The sequence below is a fragment of the Gymnoscopelus braueri genome (assembly GCF_963280865.1).
Source record: "Gymnoscopelus braueri genome assembly, chromosome: 20".
NCBI lineage: Eukaryota > Metazoa > Chordata > Actinopteri > Myctophiformes > Myctophidae > Gymnoscopelus > Gymnoscopelus braueri.
Window position 1 is genome coordinate 34,798,976 of NC_137622.1, and position 20,212 is coordinate 34,819,187.

The 20,212-nt window shown below is 41.4% G+C and overlaps 1 protein-coding gene across 1 annotated transcript in view; it reads left to right on the forward strand.

Annotated features, from left to right (window-relative positions):
* The window catches only part of glra4a (glycine receptor, alpha 4a), a 71,525-nt gene that overhangs the window by 39,922 nt on the left and 11,391 nt on the right, over positions 1–20,212 (forward strand). Inside the window, exons 2-7 of the mRNA XM_080415845.1 lie at positions 423–553; positions 1,647–1,714; positions 2,732–2,955; positions 8,558–8,640; positions 15,094–15,231; positions 16,051–16,265. Of these exons, the coding sequence (XP_080271971.1) occupies positions 423–553; positions 1,647–1,714; positions 2,732–2,955; positions 8,558–8,640; positions 15,094–15,231; positions 16,051–16,265 (859 nt within the window). The remainder of the gene's footprint in view (positions 1–422; positions 554–1,646; positions 1,715–2,731; positions 2,956–8,557; positions 8,641–15,093; positions 15,232–16,050; positions 16,266–20,212) is intronic.

Here is a 20,212-nt window from a genome sequence, read left to right on the forward strand (position 1 = left end):
GAGCCCTAACAAGCACAATATGTCTCAAGGCATGATGGGAAATAGATGAGCTTTTAGGTTGCCAGCTGAGGCAAGAGACATTCAATCCTAATGTTTCTCATCCTCATGCATTGCGGGTGTTTAATTTGTTTTTTTTCTCTTCTTCCTTTTGCTGTTGACTCAGTAGTTTCACTGTCTATCTCCTTACCCTCTCCTCCTTTTTAATCTCCCTCCCTCTCTCTCTCTCTCTCTCTCTCTATCTCTCCCCTACACTCTCCATCTCTGTCACTCATCTATCTTCTGCTCTGTTTTCTTCAATCCCTTTTCCCTTTCCCCTTATATTGTTTTCTGTAAAGCGACTTTGAGTATCTAGAAAAGTGCTATATAAATTGTATCTATTATTGTCTCTCTCTCTCTCTCTCTCTCTCCCTGGGTGGTATCAGACTGAGCTCCTGTAAAGAGGAGATAAAGCCCCCCAGTAGGGCTGGCCCACAGCTGTCGCCTTCTGACTTCCTGGACAAGCTCATGGGAAGAACGTCCGGATACGATGCCCGAATCAGACCCAACTTCAAAGGTATGCTATCCATCAAGGGAAGGCATGTAGAAAATCACATTGAGTGCATCGGGGAGAATGTACAAAATGTAACCAAATGGACCCATACTGAGGATTTTATTGTGTATGAACGCCCGCAACTCATCACATTTCTAAAAGTGTTTCCGTCTGCTCCGCTTCCATCCTGTCTGGTTTCTCAGTTCTGTCTGTTTTGTACAATTACTTGGAACCAAAAAAGGCAAAATAAAACTTCTGGGATGAAGCTCTAAATGTAAGAGTTTGAGGCAGTTATGTTGGCAGAGATTTGGGTAAACAACTTCTTTGATAAGTAGAAGCCAACACACACACACACACACACACACACACACACACACACACACACACACACACACACACACACACACACACACACACACACACACACACACACACACACACACACACACACACACACACACACACACACACACACTTGTTTTCAGGAGGAGCGAGCAGGGAATCAAATCCCCAAAGATCCAATTCCAAAAGAAACACCTCTGTATTGATTTATTAAAAAAGGTCGATGTTTCGATCCCAAAGGCCTTTCTCAAGACTTTCATTTACATGCAAGCAGAAAACGCAGTGCGAAACGCCACATTATCAGCTTACCTGCCGTTGCAGGCATTATTGCATTGACGCGTTGCTTCGCAGCACGTTCAGGTTCTGGTGCCCAGCACTGGCCGGGTTATTGTATGGGTGAAATAGGCTGTCTCTCTAGCTCTCCCTCCCTATAATTTCCTTTATTTTTTACATTTGTAATTTATTAAAAACTACATATTTTGTTGTTTTAACCTTGAATAAAACCCAACTTCTAGGGCAGTGGTTCTCAAAATGAGGTCCGCTGACCCCCAGGGGTCCTTGGGGTGGTGTTGTGAATGGGTATGGTGTGCCAGCTTAATATGTTGGTGTGAAAAACTAAAATCTCCTGTGTACTTTACTTCCTGTTAAACTACTAAGAATCTAATCGGTGCCATTCAAAGACTCCAAAGAATATCCTCAATACGCATGTCCATCCTCGAGTGATGTCTCAAGATGGGTAATGTCCTTTTTTATTGCCGTTTCTTCAACCCAACAGGTCCACCTGTGAATGTCACTTGCAACATCTTCATCAACAGCTTTGGGTCCATCACAGAAACCACCATGGTAAGACCAGCCTTTTGATGAATTCTGATAGAAATGATGGAATATGTTTTTAAACACCTCTCCTTCAGTACACATGCTTGCTCTTGCATTGAGATGACACTTTCTTTTCCTGACAGCTACATCGTTATATATTTTTTCACATTACTTATAAATGAAGGTTCCCAGACACCCCCAGCATCACCTCTCCCGCCCACTTCCTTGTTAATTCCCTCACAGTAATGGAGCGGTTGCCTTCCCTCTTTTCCTCTTGTCGTCTGGAGCGTATTAGAACAACCCTTCGGCCACACCGACGGGTCACTGACGTGCTTATAATGAACTGTCCGCTCTGCAATTAAAATGAAGAATTGAGAAAATGAATGAAACGGGCGGGAGAAGGCAGGCAGGCAAAGAGAGGAGGATGGGGGCGGGGGGAGGTGGGGTGAAAATATGGCTGCCGTGAAGTGTGGCTTTTAGGGGGTTGTTGTTGGTGCTGGGTCAGCACAATGTAGCAGAGAGCAGTTAAAAGGTTGTGGTGACGAGGCCCGCAGGGCCAGACCTCCGGTCAGTTCCGCCCGGACACAGATGACACTAATGATGCAATTGTGAGCTTTGTTGCTTTTATTGTGATAAATGTGGTGGACACGCCTTAGATTCGTTGTTGGCCTCCCGCGAGATTCAAGTCACGCACTCTAACAATAACAACTCCAGAAATGACTCATTATGACTCATTTCTAACTAGAGTAAAATGCATAATATGGCATACATTGGAGTGGTTTTGTCATTGTTGATATACACATACAACCTCGTTTAGTTACATTTACAACAGGGGCGGATCTACAACTTTGATGATGGAGAGGGCCACTATATTTCCACACTCACTACAGAGGGCCACATTGCATGTACTGTTGGGCAGACACCTCCTACCGCCGTATTTTAATTCCGTACTACCCCCAAACCCCCCCCCAGTGGGTCTTGTACTTTTTCCACCACTGATTCCACCACCAGTGATTGCATTCTCTCTATTAATTAATTACACAGGACTACAGGCTCAACGTGTTCCTACGGCAAAACTGGAACGATCCCCGTCTGGCGTACAGTGAATACCCAGATGACTCTCTGGATCTGGACCCCTCCATGTTGGACTCCATCTGGAAACCCGATCTGTTCTTCGCCAACGAGAAAGGGGCCAACTTCCACGAGGTCACCACTGACAACAAACTGCTAAGAATCTTCCAAGATGGCAGCGTCCTGTACAGCATCAGGTAGGGCACTGGTTACCAAACAATGGGTCAGGACCCAACATTTTTTCCCCCCGTTTCATACATGTAAAAAATATATATATATTATTTCAAAAATATTTATAAAAGTAAAAAACTCAACTTTTCATCAATACTCATTCAGTGCCCGGCTTATTTATGGCAGTTTGGCTCTGAGTGCTACAGCCAAAATTCATTGTAAAAAAAAAGTGCTTAGGAGCCGAGATACAGCCTTTTTCAGTAAGAAGTTAAACAAAGAGTGAATGGAGCAGAATATTTTCAAATCATGATATCTCGGGTTCTGAAATTTTTTTTCCAAAAAAAAGAAAAGGAAAAAATGTGATTCTTTTTCTCTTTTTTTTTACGTCTTAGACGTCCAGTGCCACTCAGGGCTTATGTTAAAACAGACGTCTTAGACGTCCAGTGGCACTGAATGAGTTAAAGTAGTGAAAATAGCAGATCTATAAGCTGATCTATAATGATTGCCCCCGGTGATTAAGGACCTTAACACAAAGGATTTAATCCCGCATGGGAAGCCAAACATGTACCGCTCATTCAAAGGGGAATCCACCCCCCTTTTTCCAGGGGAGATATTAGAGCTGGCAGGACTACTCCATTACATTCACCCCCCCTCTGGCCTCCCCCTGATTGGGAACCCTGATCCGGATCATGGAACCAATATACTGTAACCCCCTGGATTCCAACCCGGCTTCCTCGTGGCATGGGAGCATGTCAAAGGGGGGGTTGGGGGTGAATGTACAGTAGCTCCCTTGAACAAGAGGGAGTTTGCTAATTCCAGCACGCAACACCATCGGTTCTGCTGATCTACGCTAAACGGAGATCGTGATCGTTAGTTGCCAACAACCACAAAAGGTGACAATCACACAGTTAAAGGAATAGTTCACCCCAAAAAAAAATCTTATTTTCTATCAATTACAAAATAACAAATAACAAATAACAAAAAATTATGAACTACTCCTTTAACCCATTAAGACCTGAGGCGATTCTTAAAAATCGTAAAAAATCCTAACAGTTTAAAAAAAAAATCTATCATAAAAATATCATGATTTTTCAAAAATAGCAGATCTACAAGCTCATAGCGCGGCACTCGGTGCCGCGCTATGAGCTTGTATATCTGCTATTTTTGAATAGCCAAAGAAATCTAAAGTGACACAGATGTGTTCCAGGTCTTAATGGGGTTAAGAGGAGCTATTGGTCCATACAACCATTGGAGTAACAAACAATGTTGCTGTGTATTCCATATCCATGTTTTTTTTTTATTCCTGTATCAAAACAAAAAAAATACAAAAGAGATGCACGCCAGAGATGTTGCAGCTCTAAGGGCTTCAGGGGTGCATGAGTAAGGGGGCATGTGTTTCAACTTCTGCTTTGATCAAACAATATGACATAATCCGCAACATGGTTTATGGAATGCAAAGCATTTTTTCCCCTGTCTTTGATTGTTGAAACTATGATAATAATAATAAATAAAACATTTTAAAAAAACAGTGGAATGGTGAGACAGGGAGGTGTGCAGATAGCTGGGGAAAGTCATATTGAAGAGGTGGGTTTTGAGATCGGTTTTGAAGGTTTGGAGGGTGGGGGCCTCTCTGAGAGTATTGGGGAGTGCGTTCCACAGGGTTGGGGCAGCAAAGGCAAAAAAAAGCCCAATCGCCCAGTAGGTCCAGTACTTGGTCCTGGGGACCTCAAGGAGTTTGGGGGAGGGACTGAGGGAGTGGGAGGGGACATGACGTTTGAGGAGGTCGAAGAGGTAGCCAGATTGTTCAGTGTCTTATATAGGTGGTGAGCAGTGGTGGAAAAAGTACTGGTACTGGTATATATAGACAGTACTGCAATGTAGGAATACTCTGTTACAAGTAAAAGTCTGGGATTCAAGATTTACTTGAGTAAAATTACAAAAGTATTGGTATCAAAATGAACTTAAAGTACCAAAAGTAGAAAGTACTCATTATGCAGAATGTCCCATTTCACAAGTTTTCAAATGTATATAATGTCTAACAATCGTTAGAAAATAAGACAATCTACAAGCTCACAATGCGTCACAACGCGACGCATTGTGAGCTTGTAGATCTGATATTGTCAAATGGCCGAAATGTATATAGGGTTGAAGTGGGTAACTAATGTATGTTTTGTAATAATAATCTAAAAGTAACTAGTAGTTTAATTGTACTGGAGTAAAAGTATAATGTTTGCCTTTGAGATGTAGTGGAGTAGAAGTAAAAGTACAGAAAATTGGAAATACTCCAGCAAAGTTAAAAATACCTCAAAATTTTACTTAAAAGTACAGTTCTTGAGTAAATGTACTTAGTTACTTTACACCACTGGTGGGGAGTAGTATTTTGAAGTGGATTCCTTGTTTAACCGGAAGCCAGTGAAGGTCTCAAGTGGGCTCATAGGTCTCTCTGCCCCCGTGTTTACACATTGGAGCACTTTAGCCTCTTCTTGTGATTTATTCATCGGGGTATTTGTGGTCTGCTCCTCGCTGGCTATAAGGGAAACATGTCACATACATTAGCATATAGTGTCGTTGTCGGGCGGAGACCTTGTATGTCCACCCGTTGCTTTTCAGGAAATTGGGAAAAAATTACGTGTTCCAGTGGATGTACAGTACAGTTATAGTCACAAGCGTGTTACTTTTCATCGGTTAGATACTTATAAAACCCACAGCAGAGACACTTAAAGGTAGGGTAAGTGATATTTTTCGGTTAACCCATTGAGACCTGGAACCTAATTTTTTTATTTGAGCTAAAAAGCAATATTTTACACTTGGGCTATTCAAAAATAGCAGATATACAAGCTCATAGCGCGGCACCGAGTGCCGCGCTATGAGCTTGTAGATCTGCTATTTTTGAAAAATCATGAAAATGTGTGCAAATCTTTGAATATTATATATTTTTACAGCGAACATTTGTAACTCAAATCGTTGCTTCTGGGGGGTCCCTGGAACAAAATATTTTGCGATGGGGGTCCGCGGCCAAATACATAATTTTGGGGGTCCTTGACATGAAAAAGATTGAGCACCACTGATGTAGAAACATATGATTTTCAGAAAACTGTGTAGAATCGGCTTCAGGTCTTAGTGGGTTAAAACAAAAAGTGCTAAACGTGTTTGTTTAGTAACAGGGGTCTCCCCCCCGTCTCTCCAGCTCTTTAACACATTAACCGCCAAGAACGTAGTCCTACGGTCCGTTAAATCCAACTGTTAAGCGCCGAGACCGTAGCCCTACGGTCCGCGGTCTTTTCGCGCTAAGAATGTCCGGGTTCACTTTCGGAATTTTTTTGATCCACTTCCGTTTCCGGTTTGATGACCGGAAATAGAATTATTTGGGATCCGGTTTTGACGATCACGTCCGCCCTCGTTCTACAGACGAAACTGAAACTCAATTCTTTTCCTGTAGTTTTTTCTCCTCGCATTTCACTGTTTAACGTAATCCGCTCTAACTACAACATGGATGCCCCGTTTGACACGTGGATTTCACTGGGAGATACGTTGAGATGTCGCGGATGTAAACAGACTGTACTGCTCAATCTTAAGGATTTTAACACGATCTATGGCGACATGAAAAAAACTAAAAAACAACAAAAACACCTTGGCACTGGTGAGTACATTATGAGATTAACCTCTGGCGGTCGATGTGTTAATGAACAGTAAACAAATTTTCAGGTGGGGTGCCAATTTCAGCCAATCGGGAGAGAGTACCCATTTAGCAGCTTAAATGTTATAGTGTTGGCTGTTGTGTTGCAGTTCCAATTCTGTCTGCTCATTTCTTTCTTTCATCATTTCCTATTCCACTTTTTAATATCCTGTATGAGGTCTGTCTCCTGGTTGGATGAAATTGGTATCCCGACCTGAAAATGCATGTTCTGTTCATTAAAGAGTTCATCAGAGCTATTTAACACGTATTTTAACAAAAAATATATCACTTACACCTCATTTAAAACCTGGTATCCCTATTTTGGGCATGTCATATGCAGGCGGAACGTATCAAAAGGTTTCAAAGGGAAGATCTTCGAAAATGTTCAAAATGACCAGAAATAGCCGATCTACAAGCTCACAATGTTTCACATTTTAGGGACGCATTGTGAGCTTGTAGATCGGCTATTTTCACGCGATGAAGTACAAAATAGGGCCGTAACCACTTAAACCCCAGCATCTGGTATTGCGGGGAAAGCTTTCGCAGGAAAATAGCAGATCGACAAGCTCGCAACGCGTTGCGAGCTTGTCGATCGGCTATTTTCCTGCGAAAGCTTTCCCCACAATAACAGAAAACAGAAAAGAAAAGACGCCAGTATAAAGAGCCCCAAGAGACTCCCACTCAACCATATGGTGCTTAAGTGGTTAATTTATGAAAGAAATAACGTACAAAGATGACATTTGGAGATACAAGGTTTCTGGATAGCACAGTATAGAGCTGGGTGCCTGTGAGTATAGCACTGTGGTGGCTCTGGCGATGGCCTGTGGGTGATGCATTACAGCAGGTAATTACATAGCTTTCTTCTTACCCAAACTCTGTAATAGCTGCCTCTCTTCCCTGAGGCCGCTTGAAGGCTTAATGCGTTGGCACTGCAATAAATAAAAAGGAGGGACGTCTCCACCAATTAGTCTGCCGTTACTGTGGGGGAGCCGTGTTAACTAAATGGCATAAAACATTTGATTCTGTGTCAAAAAAAAAAGTTTATAAACTAGTATATAATATAATTAAATATGTTTTGACACAGAATCAAATGTTTTATGGTTCCGATTCCACCAGGAGCCTGGATGGCTTGATTCCGGACTTAAAATAATTTATAAATATTTTCTGAAATCTTTATGGGGAAAAATGAACGGGGTTTCCTATCTGTGGCACCATAAAATGGCCGCCACTGCTATGCCCTATACCTCCCAATCTACCTTTTTTTCCTTTCTTTTTTTTTCTTATAAAAGAGGATAACTCAATCTGCTTGATGTTTTCCCAACTTTATTGCACTGTACAATGTGAATCTGGTTGCTATTAATAAATGGGGTGTAAGTGATATTTGTTTGCTAAAATACGTGTTAAATAACTATATGGTTATACAGAGCGTTTGTTCAGTAGTCAGGGGGTCTTCACGACAGAAAATACATTTTCAGGTCAGGACACCAACTTTATCAGGAGAGAGAACTCATACAGGATATTGAAATTGGACGTGATAAAACAAAATAATATTACGAGCAGACACAATTTGAAGTGGAACACTTTTAAAATTCTCTCTCCTGATATATAAGTATATTTCTGTTTAGAAGAGCTGGAGAGACGTGGAGACCCCTGACTGTTACCGAACAAGCACTTTATAGCAATGATTACTATCAGAATATAGAACTTTTTTTTTTTTTTTGGTTTACATAAAACAATTACATAAAACATATCACTTACAGCCCCTTTAAAGCATGTCACAAAGGACATCTCTGCTCTGCAAATTCCCTCTGTTGTTAATTCCATCTGTCCCGTTGGCCTCGATTATAATTTCTCCCCGTGTTTTGTTGCTTATACCTCAAACCTGCCTTGTGGCCTTTTTTCCCCCCCTTCACCTATGGCTGCCCTTCTGTCTTTCATTCTGTCTATCTCAGGCTGACTCTCATCCTGTCCTGCCCTATGGACTTGAAGAATTTCCCCATGGACATTCAGACCTGTACAATGCAGCTTGAAAGCTGTGAGTCTTTTTCTTCTTTTTCCTTCCCACCTTGATCTTATTTTCATCTCCTTTCATCCCCTCCATCCTCTCCTCTCTCTCTCTAGGGGTTCATACTTTATCAAGTGCTAACTCTGCCATAATTCCATTCCTAGAGCTATATACGTAAAGTTGAACTGCCATGAAGTTGTGACATGGTTGGGTTTATAATTAGGAACATAAAGGTTTCTATTTTTTACGCTGTGGCTCTGCTGGAGTCTACAGTAGCTGTCTAACAGTGTAAGAGGTTCTGTCTTTGTCTGTGTGTCTATCTTGTGGTGTCTAATCTATCTATACACGCAGGGGTCTTCAACAGGGGGTCCTCAGAGTTACTACGGGGGGGGGGGCGCCAAATCGTGTGTGTGATAGGATTTTTACATTTACCACTTCAACCCCAGCATCCTTATTCTGAGGAGAACTTAACCAAAAATAGCAGACCTACAAGCTCACAACGCCTCGCTCAGAGAGAAGCGTTGTGAGCTTGTAGGTCTGCTATTTTCGGCATAGAGGTTTGGTTGTTGAGGGGAAAAAAGAGCAGACTAAGTACAGAGTGAAAGGTCAAGTTTAAGGGCTAAGGGGTTTAAACTGAGAATACACATTAACATGAAGGTGTCAAGGTATCAGAATGCGATATGAGCTGGAAGATCGGCTATTTTCGGCTACTTTTGCGCAACACTGTCATGCGACAAAGTATGAAATAGGGCATTCGTTAAAATAAAAAAACATAAAAAGATGAAATATGGAGACACAAAGTTTCTGAAGCTTTCGTAACACGTTCTTGCTTATTACATCAATAAAATGTTATGGGAAGAAAAAAACACATCTTAAGGAGTCCATTCACCCCCCCTTGCCCTTTAGCGTGGATAGCATCTGCCCTCATGGAACCAATTTCCAGGACATAAATAATAAAACTTTCATTTTGTGTCCCTTTTATTGTGTGACCCTGCTGCGTGGTGCCTTGAGGTGACTTCATTCCACCTCATGGATACAAAAGAACTTAAGTCTAGCAAACGGGGGAACCAGATCGAACATACACACTCTATGGAGGACATCAGCATTTGACGACAGCATTTGACGCGAATAAATAACGTCTAGTTGGATGGTGATATCTCTATTTAGTCTGTTTCCATATAGTAGGAAGCATTGTGTAGAGGAGTGGTTCTCAACCTTTTCAGACTGTGACCCTCCAAAATAATCATATGTGAACTGGGGACCCCCCAAAATAATCATATGTGAACTGGGGACCCCCCAAAATAATCATATGTGAACTGGGGACCCCCCAGAAAGCCCCCCAAAGTAATAATATTTGAACTGCGGACCCCCCAAAATAATCATGTGAACTGCGGTTTTCGCTCTTGAATAGTTTTGAAATTGTTCACCTACAATGACATGCTCATAATAGCGATCAATATTATTTAACAATTAAAAGTGTTAACAAGAGAGCTTGTGTGACTAAATAATAACTACATTGGATGGATTGGAACACAGGTAATGTTTTTTCCATTTCCTGAAAAGTAACAGTTTTGAACATACTAGGTTTCCAAAGGATAGTGGCGATAGGTTTACTTACTGTATGCCACAACAGAAACACATGACATACTGTATGGTACTTTGGCTTAGCACTTCTTATGCATTTCCTCACAAGATGCAATTTTTTTTGCATATAATTCTTTTTTTTACCACTTACCCTATATACCCCCAAGGGGTCAATACTTGGTTCCCTTCTTTTTCCCCTCTACACCACATCTCTTCTCCGAAAATAGCCAAGTTACAAGCTCACATCGCAAAGCGCTACGTTTTGAGCATGTAGATCGGCCATTTTGGCCTAACGAATGTTCGCCCATTATGACGTGCCCAGAATAGGGATGCTAGGGTTCATGTGGTTAATGTTTATGAGAGGAGAGGAGACTTTGTGGCAACCAGAGGTGTGCTTAAAGGTAGCGAAGAGGAAGGGATTAGTTTACTATCTGACACCGCTATTAAAGTAAACCCAATCATTTCCGATTAAAGGCGCAGTGGAGCTACCTGACCCCGTTTTGACGAGGGTTAGCGCACCACCCAAGGGTGGGATCACCTTGGCTGTGTGTGGACATTAAGAGCACATTATAGATTTTACAGCTAACGCTGTATCAGTGCCAACACTGTCCACTCAACATGAGGAGAAGCAGAGAGAGGAAGGCTAGGAGGGGGGGGGGGGGGTGAGGTCTTTGGGGTCTGTAAGAGTCAAGGACAATGTTCTTTTCTAGCCTATTATGCCATGGGCTTATATGGATATAAATAGACCTAACCATAGGATTTCTTTTGCATTATTGTGACACATCAAAGCAACAGTATGTGCAGTTTATCCCACTTCACATTGACTTTGAGCCACCAGTGTTCACTTGACCCAAATCCGCTTTATAACTTGACTCATAATAAGTGAATACACTAGCAAGACGACAGCCAAGTGCAACGACTATACGGCCACGCGTTTCAGACGCTATAACATTCATCTCGTGAACAGGCATTTGAACACATACAAAAGAAAAAGACATTCAACACCACTTCGAGTCATTATCCTATTTGCGGCCAAATGATTTGCCTCGCAAATTAAGTTTTTATAGTGTACCACGAGTAGTACTGTGTGAATTACGGTTTCTACTCCTCTAAGCTGTGGAAAGGGCGGGGAGGCGATGGGGACCGTTTCATTAGTTTAGTAAAAAAAAAACATTGGTATTCCCCTCACTTGTTAGAGAAGGATGCATGGACGACGGCGGAACTCTCCTCAGGAGCGAGATAAGTGTGTTTCTCAGCGGTGTCATCTTTCAGGCGGGGGTGGGGTGGGTGGGTGTAGTAAGAGGAAAGAGGGGTAATATTCTTGAATAATTGATGGCGTTGTAATTCTGGCCCCAAGGGGCCCCCCGGGCCCGACATCAGCATTATTCAGATGTGTCAAGAATTCTGCATTGTTATTGCATATGGATGCATTTTTAATGCACCTGTAATCAGGCGGGCTGTAAGAGGGAATAGGAATAGAAGGGGAACAGAGAGGCGAGTTAGAATCAAAGACGGGGCTTTGGAGCGGTGTGGCGAAACGAACAAGGAGATTGGGCGTTCGGCGTGTCATTAAGGACCCCCATAACTCTGAGAGTATACAAACGGAACCAAATGGACCCGTAAGGGTCCATTTGGTTCCGTTTGTATACTCTCAGAGTTGCAGACCCCTAAGGGTCCATTTTAGAACCCCCCTCAAGGAACCCCGAGGATCCTCGGACCCACTTTGAGGACCCCTGGTTTATGTAGTGTGTGTGTGTGTGTGTGTCCATGTGTGTGTTACTTAAGCCAGAGGTTCTCAAACTATGGGTTGGGGTCGCAGGAAGGTGATGATGGGGTTGCACATTGTCAGCTGAATAAAGAAAAATGTATCCTTCCTATTAGGTCAGTTTTTTTCCTCCCCCTTTTATGAAGATTATAGCAACAGATAGAAAAATGCGATTATGCGATCGCAGAATTTACAGCATAATCAGAAAAATGGAGCATAATTATGCGGGGGTAACGTTTTTTCAAAAAGGCCACATCGCATCGCATAATATGCGCATTGCATCGCATAATATGCAATTCGCTTCGCATATTTCCGCATATTTCGCAACTTTTCACATATTTCGCAACTTTTCGCATATTTCGCATATTGCCGCATATTTCACAACTTTACACATATTTTGCAACTCCCCGCAATTTCACCGCATAAAATTGCAAAAAAGCAACGCATATTTCATCGCAAAATCAAGGATTTTAGCCCGCATAATCAAGAGTTTAAGCCCGCATAATCAAGGATTTTTGCCCACATTTTTCTGGAGGGTCTATATATACTGTATGCTTCCATTTAGCGTGACGGTCCAGGCACCCTAGACTGCAATGCCAGCCAGAGTGTCGCGGGGTCGAAGACCTTTGCTGCGTGTCACCCCCCCCCCCATCTATCTCCCCATTTCCTGTCAGCCTTCTTTCCCTATCCCTCTCTAAATAAAGGCATAAAAAGCCCCCGAAAAATCTTTAAAATATATAAAGAAAAAAGAAAAAGAAAAAGTGTACAGGAACACTTTCTGTCTAGTCTTAAACTACATTGATAAGACACGATGTCAGCAGGAGTCACCGTGTTGTAAATGTATATATTCTATTAAATATTCCTAGCCAAGGCTACCAATGTATGCTTTGTTTTTAAATGTGCTTTATATCAGCTTTGAAATTGTACTTGAAATCAAGTGTGGGCCACCAAAACGTTTCCCCTATGAAATGAATTCCATGTATAAAAACGTTTGAGAACCCCTGACTTAAACCCTATTTACTTAGTTGACCAGAGTCCTCCAGGGCTCTATAAGCTCTGCTCCTCCCCCCCCCTCATCTACATCGAAAATAGCTGATCTACAAGCTCACAACGCATCGCTACAAGTTGTGAGCTTGTAGATCCTGGACTCTATGGCTCATATGTGTGTGAGAGCGCGGTAGTTAATTACAGCCTCCTCCTAAGCACCCGTGTCTGTCCACTTGACTGAGCTGTTTACCGTTTGTACGCAACCTTGCCCAGATGACACCGTTTGCACTGGTCTTTAGCGGGTGCAAACACGTGCAGGGCAGTGTGCAAGGGCAAACCCGTATCCAATAAGTCACCGGCTCAACGTGGGCACAAACAAACATCTCCTCCCGCTGTGGAGACATGGGCATGGACATGCTCCTCACGTGTGCCCTTATCCTGCAACCTTCAAATTACCGCAACGCCACTTCCGAAGCCCGTGGCGGGTGACCTTTTATTGTGACAAACGGTCAGGCAGGTGGCAGGTGGACAGACGGACATTACATCATCACTGTTGTCCGTTGTATTGTTGTACACTGATTTTTATGCTAAAGACCTTCAGACCGGCCCACACAATTGACAGTTTTTCCATGGTATTTTCCAAACATTGTCTATGTTTTTTTACAGTGGTGGAAAAAGTACTCAAATGTTTTACTTAAGTAAAAGTATCAATACTGCAATGTAGAAATACTGTTACAAGTAAAAGTAAGGAATAATAATAATTTACTTGAGTAAAAGTACAAAAGTATTGGCATCAAAATGTACTTAAAGTACCGAAAGTACTCATTACGCAGAATGACCCATTTCAAGTTTTCAAATGGATAAAAATCTTTTGAAAATAGCAGATCTACAAGCTCACAAGAGCTTGTAGATCAGCTATTTTCGAATGGCCGAAATATATATATGGCTGAAGTGGTTACTGTATGTTTTGTAATAATAATCAAAATCTAAAAGTAACTAACTAAAGTTTTCAAATAAATGTAGTGGAGTAAAAGTATAATATTTGGATCTGAGATGTAGTAAAAGCATTGGAAATTGGAAATACTCAAGTAAAGTACAAATACCTAAAAATTGTAATCAAGTACAGTACTCAAGTAAATGTACTTACACCACTGTGTTTTTAGTATAATGCGCTACAGTAGGCTACATAGAATTATTGTCTGTATATCAGGTGGAAAACTTGCATGTCTGAAACCATTACTTTTCAGGAAATGGGGGGGGGGGGACTGTGTTCCAATGTAGTTATTATTTAGTCACAAGCTCTTGTTAGTACTTTTCATCGGTTGAATATTTATAAAACACACACACTGAACCACTACATTGTTCTCTCTGCAACTCCACCTACAGTGTGTGACTATTTCCTGTACCTTGTTGTTTACAAACTTGAGTTCATGCTTATTCAAATCTTGCACTTGTAAGTGCCCTGGATAAGAGTGTTGTGCTAAATGCCTAAATTGTAACCACTTTCAGCAAACTTTCATCAAACTTTCATTAAAAAAAAAGCTCTATATCTATAATTAAAAAAAATGTATAATAAGCATAAGTATAATGTAGTAGCCTAGTATTAAACAGGGCATTCATTTATGGAAAAAACATAAAATGATGAAATATGGAGATACAAGGTTTCTGACAGTGACAATATATTCCTTGAAATATTCATGGGATCTAGATCTCTTACATCACCTACATATCTCTGTATTCCACTCGGTGTTGCCAGATTCTGTGAGAGAAACAAGCAACCAGGTCTAGGAAAACCAGCCCAAAAGAAGCGACTATATGGGCCACATGAGCACTTTAACATATACATCAGCTATTTGAAAATAGCAGATCTACAAGCTCACAACGCGTCGCGATGCGACGCGTTGTGAGCTTGTAGATCGGCTATTTTCAAATAAAATATTGCAGGGAAATTATAATAAGCAGACCTGGCAACCCTGATTCCACTCCCTATATACATCTATTCTTCTCTCACCCATCCACATCACGCCCCCCCCCCCCCTCCTCTCTCTCTCTCTCTCTCTCTGACACACTTTTCCTTCCTGTCATTATGATAACCCCTTCACTCCCTCCATCTAATTTTCCATTGTCCTCTCTCTCCTCTCTTACAGTTGGATACACCATGAACGACTTGATCTTTGAGTGGTTGTCCGAGAACCCTGTCCAGGTGGCCGACGACCTCACCCTCCCCCAGTTTGTGCTGAAAGACGAGATGGACCAGGGCTACTGCACCAAACACTACAACACAGGTAGGTACTGTGCATCCCACAAAAAAAGCATGTACTTTTGAATACTTCAGTATTATTAAAAGTGAGTGCTCCAGCTACTTTTAACTCGAGCGCAAATGTTTCTCAGCAACTTTCACTTGTAGTTGAGGTAATAATGTTTGACCGGGAGTATGAATGCTTTGGCTCAATTACTGGGGGGTTGAGAACTTTGTCCAAAAAGAAAATAGAATCTGCACACTGGGTAATGCTGAAAAAGCTGTGTTTTTATTGTGTCGTCAACGTTTCGATCAATTCAGATCTTCATCAGGACATATACATGCAGTACTTGTACATGTCCTGATGAAGATCTGAATTGATCGAAACGTTGATGACGCTATAAAAATACAGCAGAGCTTTTTCAGCATTACCCGGTGTGCAGACTCTATGCAAATAGTTTTAGTTTGTTTTTATTAGTTTTAGTGTTTTTTATACTTTGGGTTATTTGTCAGGTGCAGGATTGAAAAGCTAAGTATTTTGTAATAAAAAGCTTTACAAAATATAGCATTTATTTATACATTTGGTACAGCGAAATCAATAAATTCATATCATCCCAAAAACCTTATAAATAAACAAAAACTTAGGGCATTTTGTCTATAATTTCAGTTCGTTTTAGTTATTTTTGTAAACACACAATACAGCTTCAGTTATCTTTTTTAATATTTTATTCTAGTTTCTATTTAGTTCAGTTAACGAAAACGTTTATTACATTTTAGTTTTCGTTGTTTCGTTAACTATAATAACCTTGGTGCGCGCACTGCCTTCCTCATGAGCACTTTGTCCACCCAAACTGCTGTCCGGCAGGAAAGTTCACCTGCATCGAGGTGAAGTTCCACCTGGAGCGTCAGATGGGATACTACCTGATCCAGATGTACATCCCTTCCCTCCTCATCGTCATCCTCTCCTGGGTGTCCTTCTGGATCAACATGGACGCCGCCCCGGCCAGAGTGGGCCTGGGCATCACCACGGTGCTCACCATGACCACCCAGAGCTCGGGCTCCAGGGCCTCGCTGCCCAAGGTGGGTGCCCTATAAGGAGGTTATATATGCGCTTACACCAGTGCAGGGACGCAGGAGTGGGGGGGGGGGGTTGAACATACTCAGTTCCATGGGGGGGGGGGGGGGGATATCCCCCCCCACTTTTGGGATGAAGAAAAAAGAAAAAGAAAAAACCTCCGACATCGACACTTCATGGAGTACATTTTTTTGTACCGAATTAAAGTAACAAAACCCCCCAAAAAGTAACAAACGAAAATTTCCGCGCGCTTGTGTGCATGCGTCCCCTTCGGTTCTAAAATGCCCTCTGCGTCCTTGCACCAGTGGTTCTCAAAAGGTCGAGTAGCGTTAGTAGTACCGCTGGTTTGAGCAACTTGCCCACCCCCGGCGATTTTGTCAGGTATAGTGACTCTGTGTCGTTTATGACAGTGATTCTCAACCAGTGGTCCTTGAGGGGGTTCCAGGTGGTCCCCAGCTAAATGATGGAGAGTTGGTAACCAAATGGACCCATATAGATATTTAACTATTGAGAGCGTAAAATGAATTCTCAAACTGGGGTCCGGGGACCCCCAGGGGTCCTTGAGGGAGTTCCAGGGGGTCCCCATCTAAACGATAGATAGCCTGAAAGAGCGAGCCCTATCGATGGTCTTGAAGGGCGGATAAAAAAAAAGGCATGGGTTTCCGAGGCTAAACGATAGATAGTTAGGAACCACTAACTAACGGCTCCATTTGGTTCCATTTGTACACTCGCAGAGTTAAATTAACATTGATTTTACAATATAAATTGTGGTCCCAGAGAAAGTAATGCCATTAAATGGGGGTCCGTAGCCTAATGCATGTCAAACTTGTCAAATGTCCTTTAAATCAAAATGGTTGAAAACTCTAGAAAACACTCTAGCTAGAGCCGTAAAAATCTTCTCTTATGGGGGTCCCTGGCATGTCCTTTCAAATGGGGGTCCGCGGGCTAATAAGTGTCAATTTTGGGGATCAAGTTTGAGAACCACTGCTCTATATAGGCTGGATTTACTAAGCTATTTGTGCTGGGAATCAGTGCTGCGCTGTGGTGCATATCATATCATCGCTCATGCAAAGTAGACGGAATTTACTTTAGGTGTTTTAATGCATTTTGCCCAGAATCTGCCGGAGGGCAAAGTTCACTCCCTAGTGCTGTCATATATATATGATATTATATAATGGTGATCTATAATGTAGCGCTGAACTGACTCAAGCCTCCACACTTTTCCATTAGGTTTTGCATGGAATTAGTTTGAGCCTCTGAGGAGGACATGCAAATTTCCAAAACCTTTTAACCCATTAAAACCGGGAACGCATCTGTTTAACCACTTCAACCATTATTTTATATGGCTATTCAAAAATAGCAGATATACAAGCTCATAGAGTGCCGCGATATGAGCTTGTAGATCTGCTTTTTTTTTTTTTACCGTGAACATTTTTGCAAATCTTTGAATATATATAGATTTTTAAGCGAACATTTTTAACTAAAATCTTTGCTTCTGGGGTTCCCCTGGAACAACATATTTTGAGATGGGGGTCCGCGGCCAAATACATATCATTTTGTGTAAAAAAAATGTACATTTGTAGAATCCCCAGAAGCAAAGATTTGAGTTACAAATGTTCGCTTTAAAAAATATATATATTCAAAGATTTGCACACATTTTCATGATTTAAAAGAAAATTGCAGATCTACAAGCTCATAGCGCGCTTGTAGATCTGCTATTTTTGAATAGCCAAAGTATAAGATAATGGTTATAGTGGTTACAATCTAAAAAGACAGATGCTTTCCGGGTCTTAATGGGTTAGTCACATTCAACCTGGCGTCCCTACTTTGGGCATTATACATCGGCTACCGCTCCACTTTCAGTGTGCAAGCAAGGATGTGCCGTAGTTATTCCACACAATTAAGTCCAATTACATTTAGTGTGCTTTGTGTTGGCCCTGTGAAATCCATACATAAAGATCCTGTGTGTTCAATATTCCAATGGACAGCCACGAAAGGGTAGCAGTATACAGTAGTATCCATCATAATCTATACTACTTCATAAATAAATGCAAGATGAGTGCGGGGCCTAGCCTTATGAAAGAACAGCAACTCCTCTAGAGATGCTATCAGCCTACGTTCATGCATTATACATTTTGCTTACTGCCAAGTGCCAACAGAGACATCATCAAAGGTTAACACAAATAGATGTTCACATTTTGCTTTAAGCCTGGCTCAGAGCAAAAAGGTCCGCGATGAGACGAAGCCATTTTTAGGCTCGATTTATAGTTTGTCTGTGTCGCGTACCGGAAATCAGTGGTGGAAGAAGTATGCACATATTTTGCTTAAGTAAAAGCAGCAATACCACAATATTACAAATCTCTGCTGTACGGCAGAAACCAGCTAACTCCAAAATGTTCTTTTTTCAGGAAATGACAAAAACTAAACAAAAAGTGGAGTTAGGAGGGTTTTTTTCATCATTGATAATAACAGCTGAATGGACCTCCAAGCTCACAATGAGGTTGGAGGTCAAAAGGGGGTGGAACCTGGAGTCAGCAAAACCAGCTAACTCCACCCTCCTTTGCTGGAGTTAGCTGGTTTAGCAGACAGTTTGAGGATCCAATGGAGTTGGAGCTGGTTTTGTCAGAAGCGCTTTTTAATACTTTTCATTGGTTCAATATGTTTTTAATCAACACACAGACGTAAAGGGTGTTCAATAGCACTGATTTATGGAAAAAAAATGCAAAAGTGGAAAGCAACAAAATACTCTGTTACAAGTAAAAGGTCAAAAGGTCTGTGTTCAAAATGTTACTTGAGTAAAAGTACAAAAGTATTGCCATCAAAATATAAAGTACCAAAAGTAAAAGTACTAAAATGTTTGAAAATAGCCGATCTACAAGCTCACAACAAGTCGCGATATGACGCGCTGTGAGCTTGTAGATCGGCTATTTTCAAATAGACTATGTATAGAATAGGGCTAAAGTAGTTAATGTATATATGTTTTATAATATAATAATTTATATCTGCAAAGTAACTAGCAAATAAAGTTTTCAAATAATTGTAGTGGAGTAAAAGTACAATATTTGCCTCTGAGATGTAGTGGAGTAGAAGTCAAAGTATTGAAAATTGGAAATACCACTAAAGTAAAAAAAAAAATCTCAAAATTGTACTTAAGTACAGTACTTGAGTAAATGTACTTAGTTACTTTACACCACCACTGCCGGAAATACCCCGTCTACAAGCTCACACGACCCGTCACGGATGCGTGACGACAAGTCTGCATCGCAGCAATCTGAATGACCCCTTACAGTCACACCACATACATGTACACTTTGAGTAGAAACCATTTGTACTGTGAAGCTCCCCACGCTTTGTCCTCCTCTCTTCTCTGTATTGGAATTTCCTCACATCTGTAGCAGTCAGCAAACCACTATTGTATTAAAGGGATAGTTCACCCCAAAAAAATACTTTTTTTCTATCGATTAGTCACCCCATGGAGACTTGAATTCATGGCTATTTTTTGTTTTTTGTCGCATTCCCATTCCTTTACCTCTTCCTACCATAACCGCTGCCGGTCATCAAATTATTGGCTTAGGAATGCGACAAAAAACAAAAAATATCCATGAATTTTTGGGGTGAACTATCCAGCTGGTCCAGCTGCCACGCGTTACTCACTCAGCATCGATTGATTGAATACTTCATTAGCAAGTTTGCAAAAAGTACAGAGGTATAGTTATACAATGCTAAAAGGATAAAAGGATTGAGGGTTTGTTTCCATTGTGGTCCTTAAAGGCTCCGCTCTGGGAGATATTCCCTGAATTTTGTCCAAGCAGCATGCTAAGCAAAACCAGGGAATGTTAAGCAAAACCTCCCATAGGGATACAATATCAAACAATAAGCAATACATTGACATATTAGTGTGAATTAGCTGATATAATATCACAAGTATTTGAGCCTATATGCCAGACTCTGA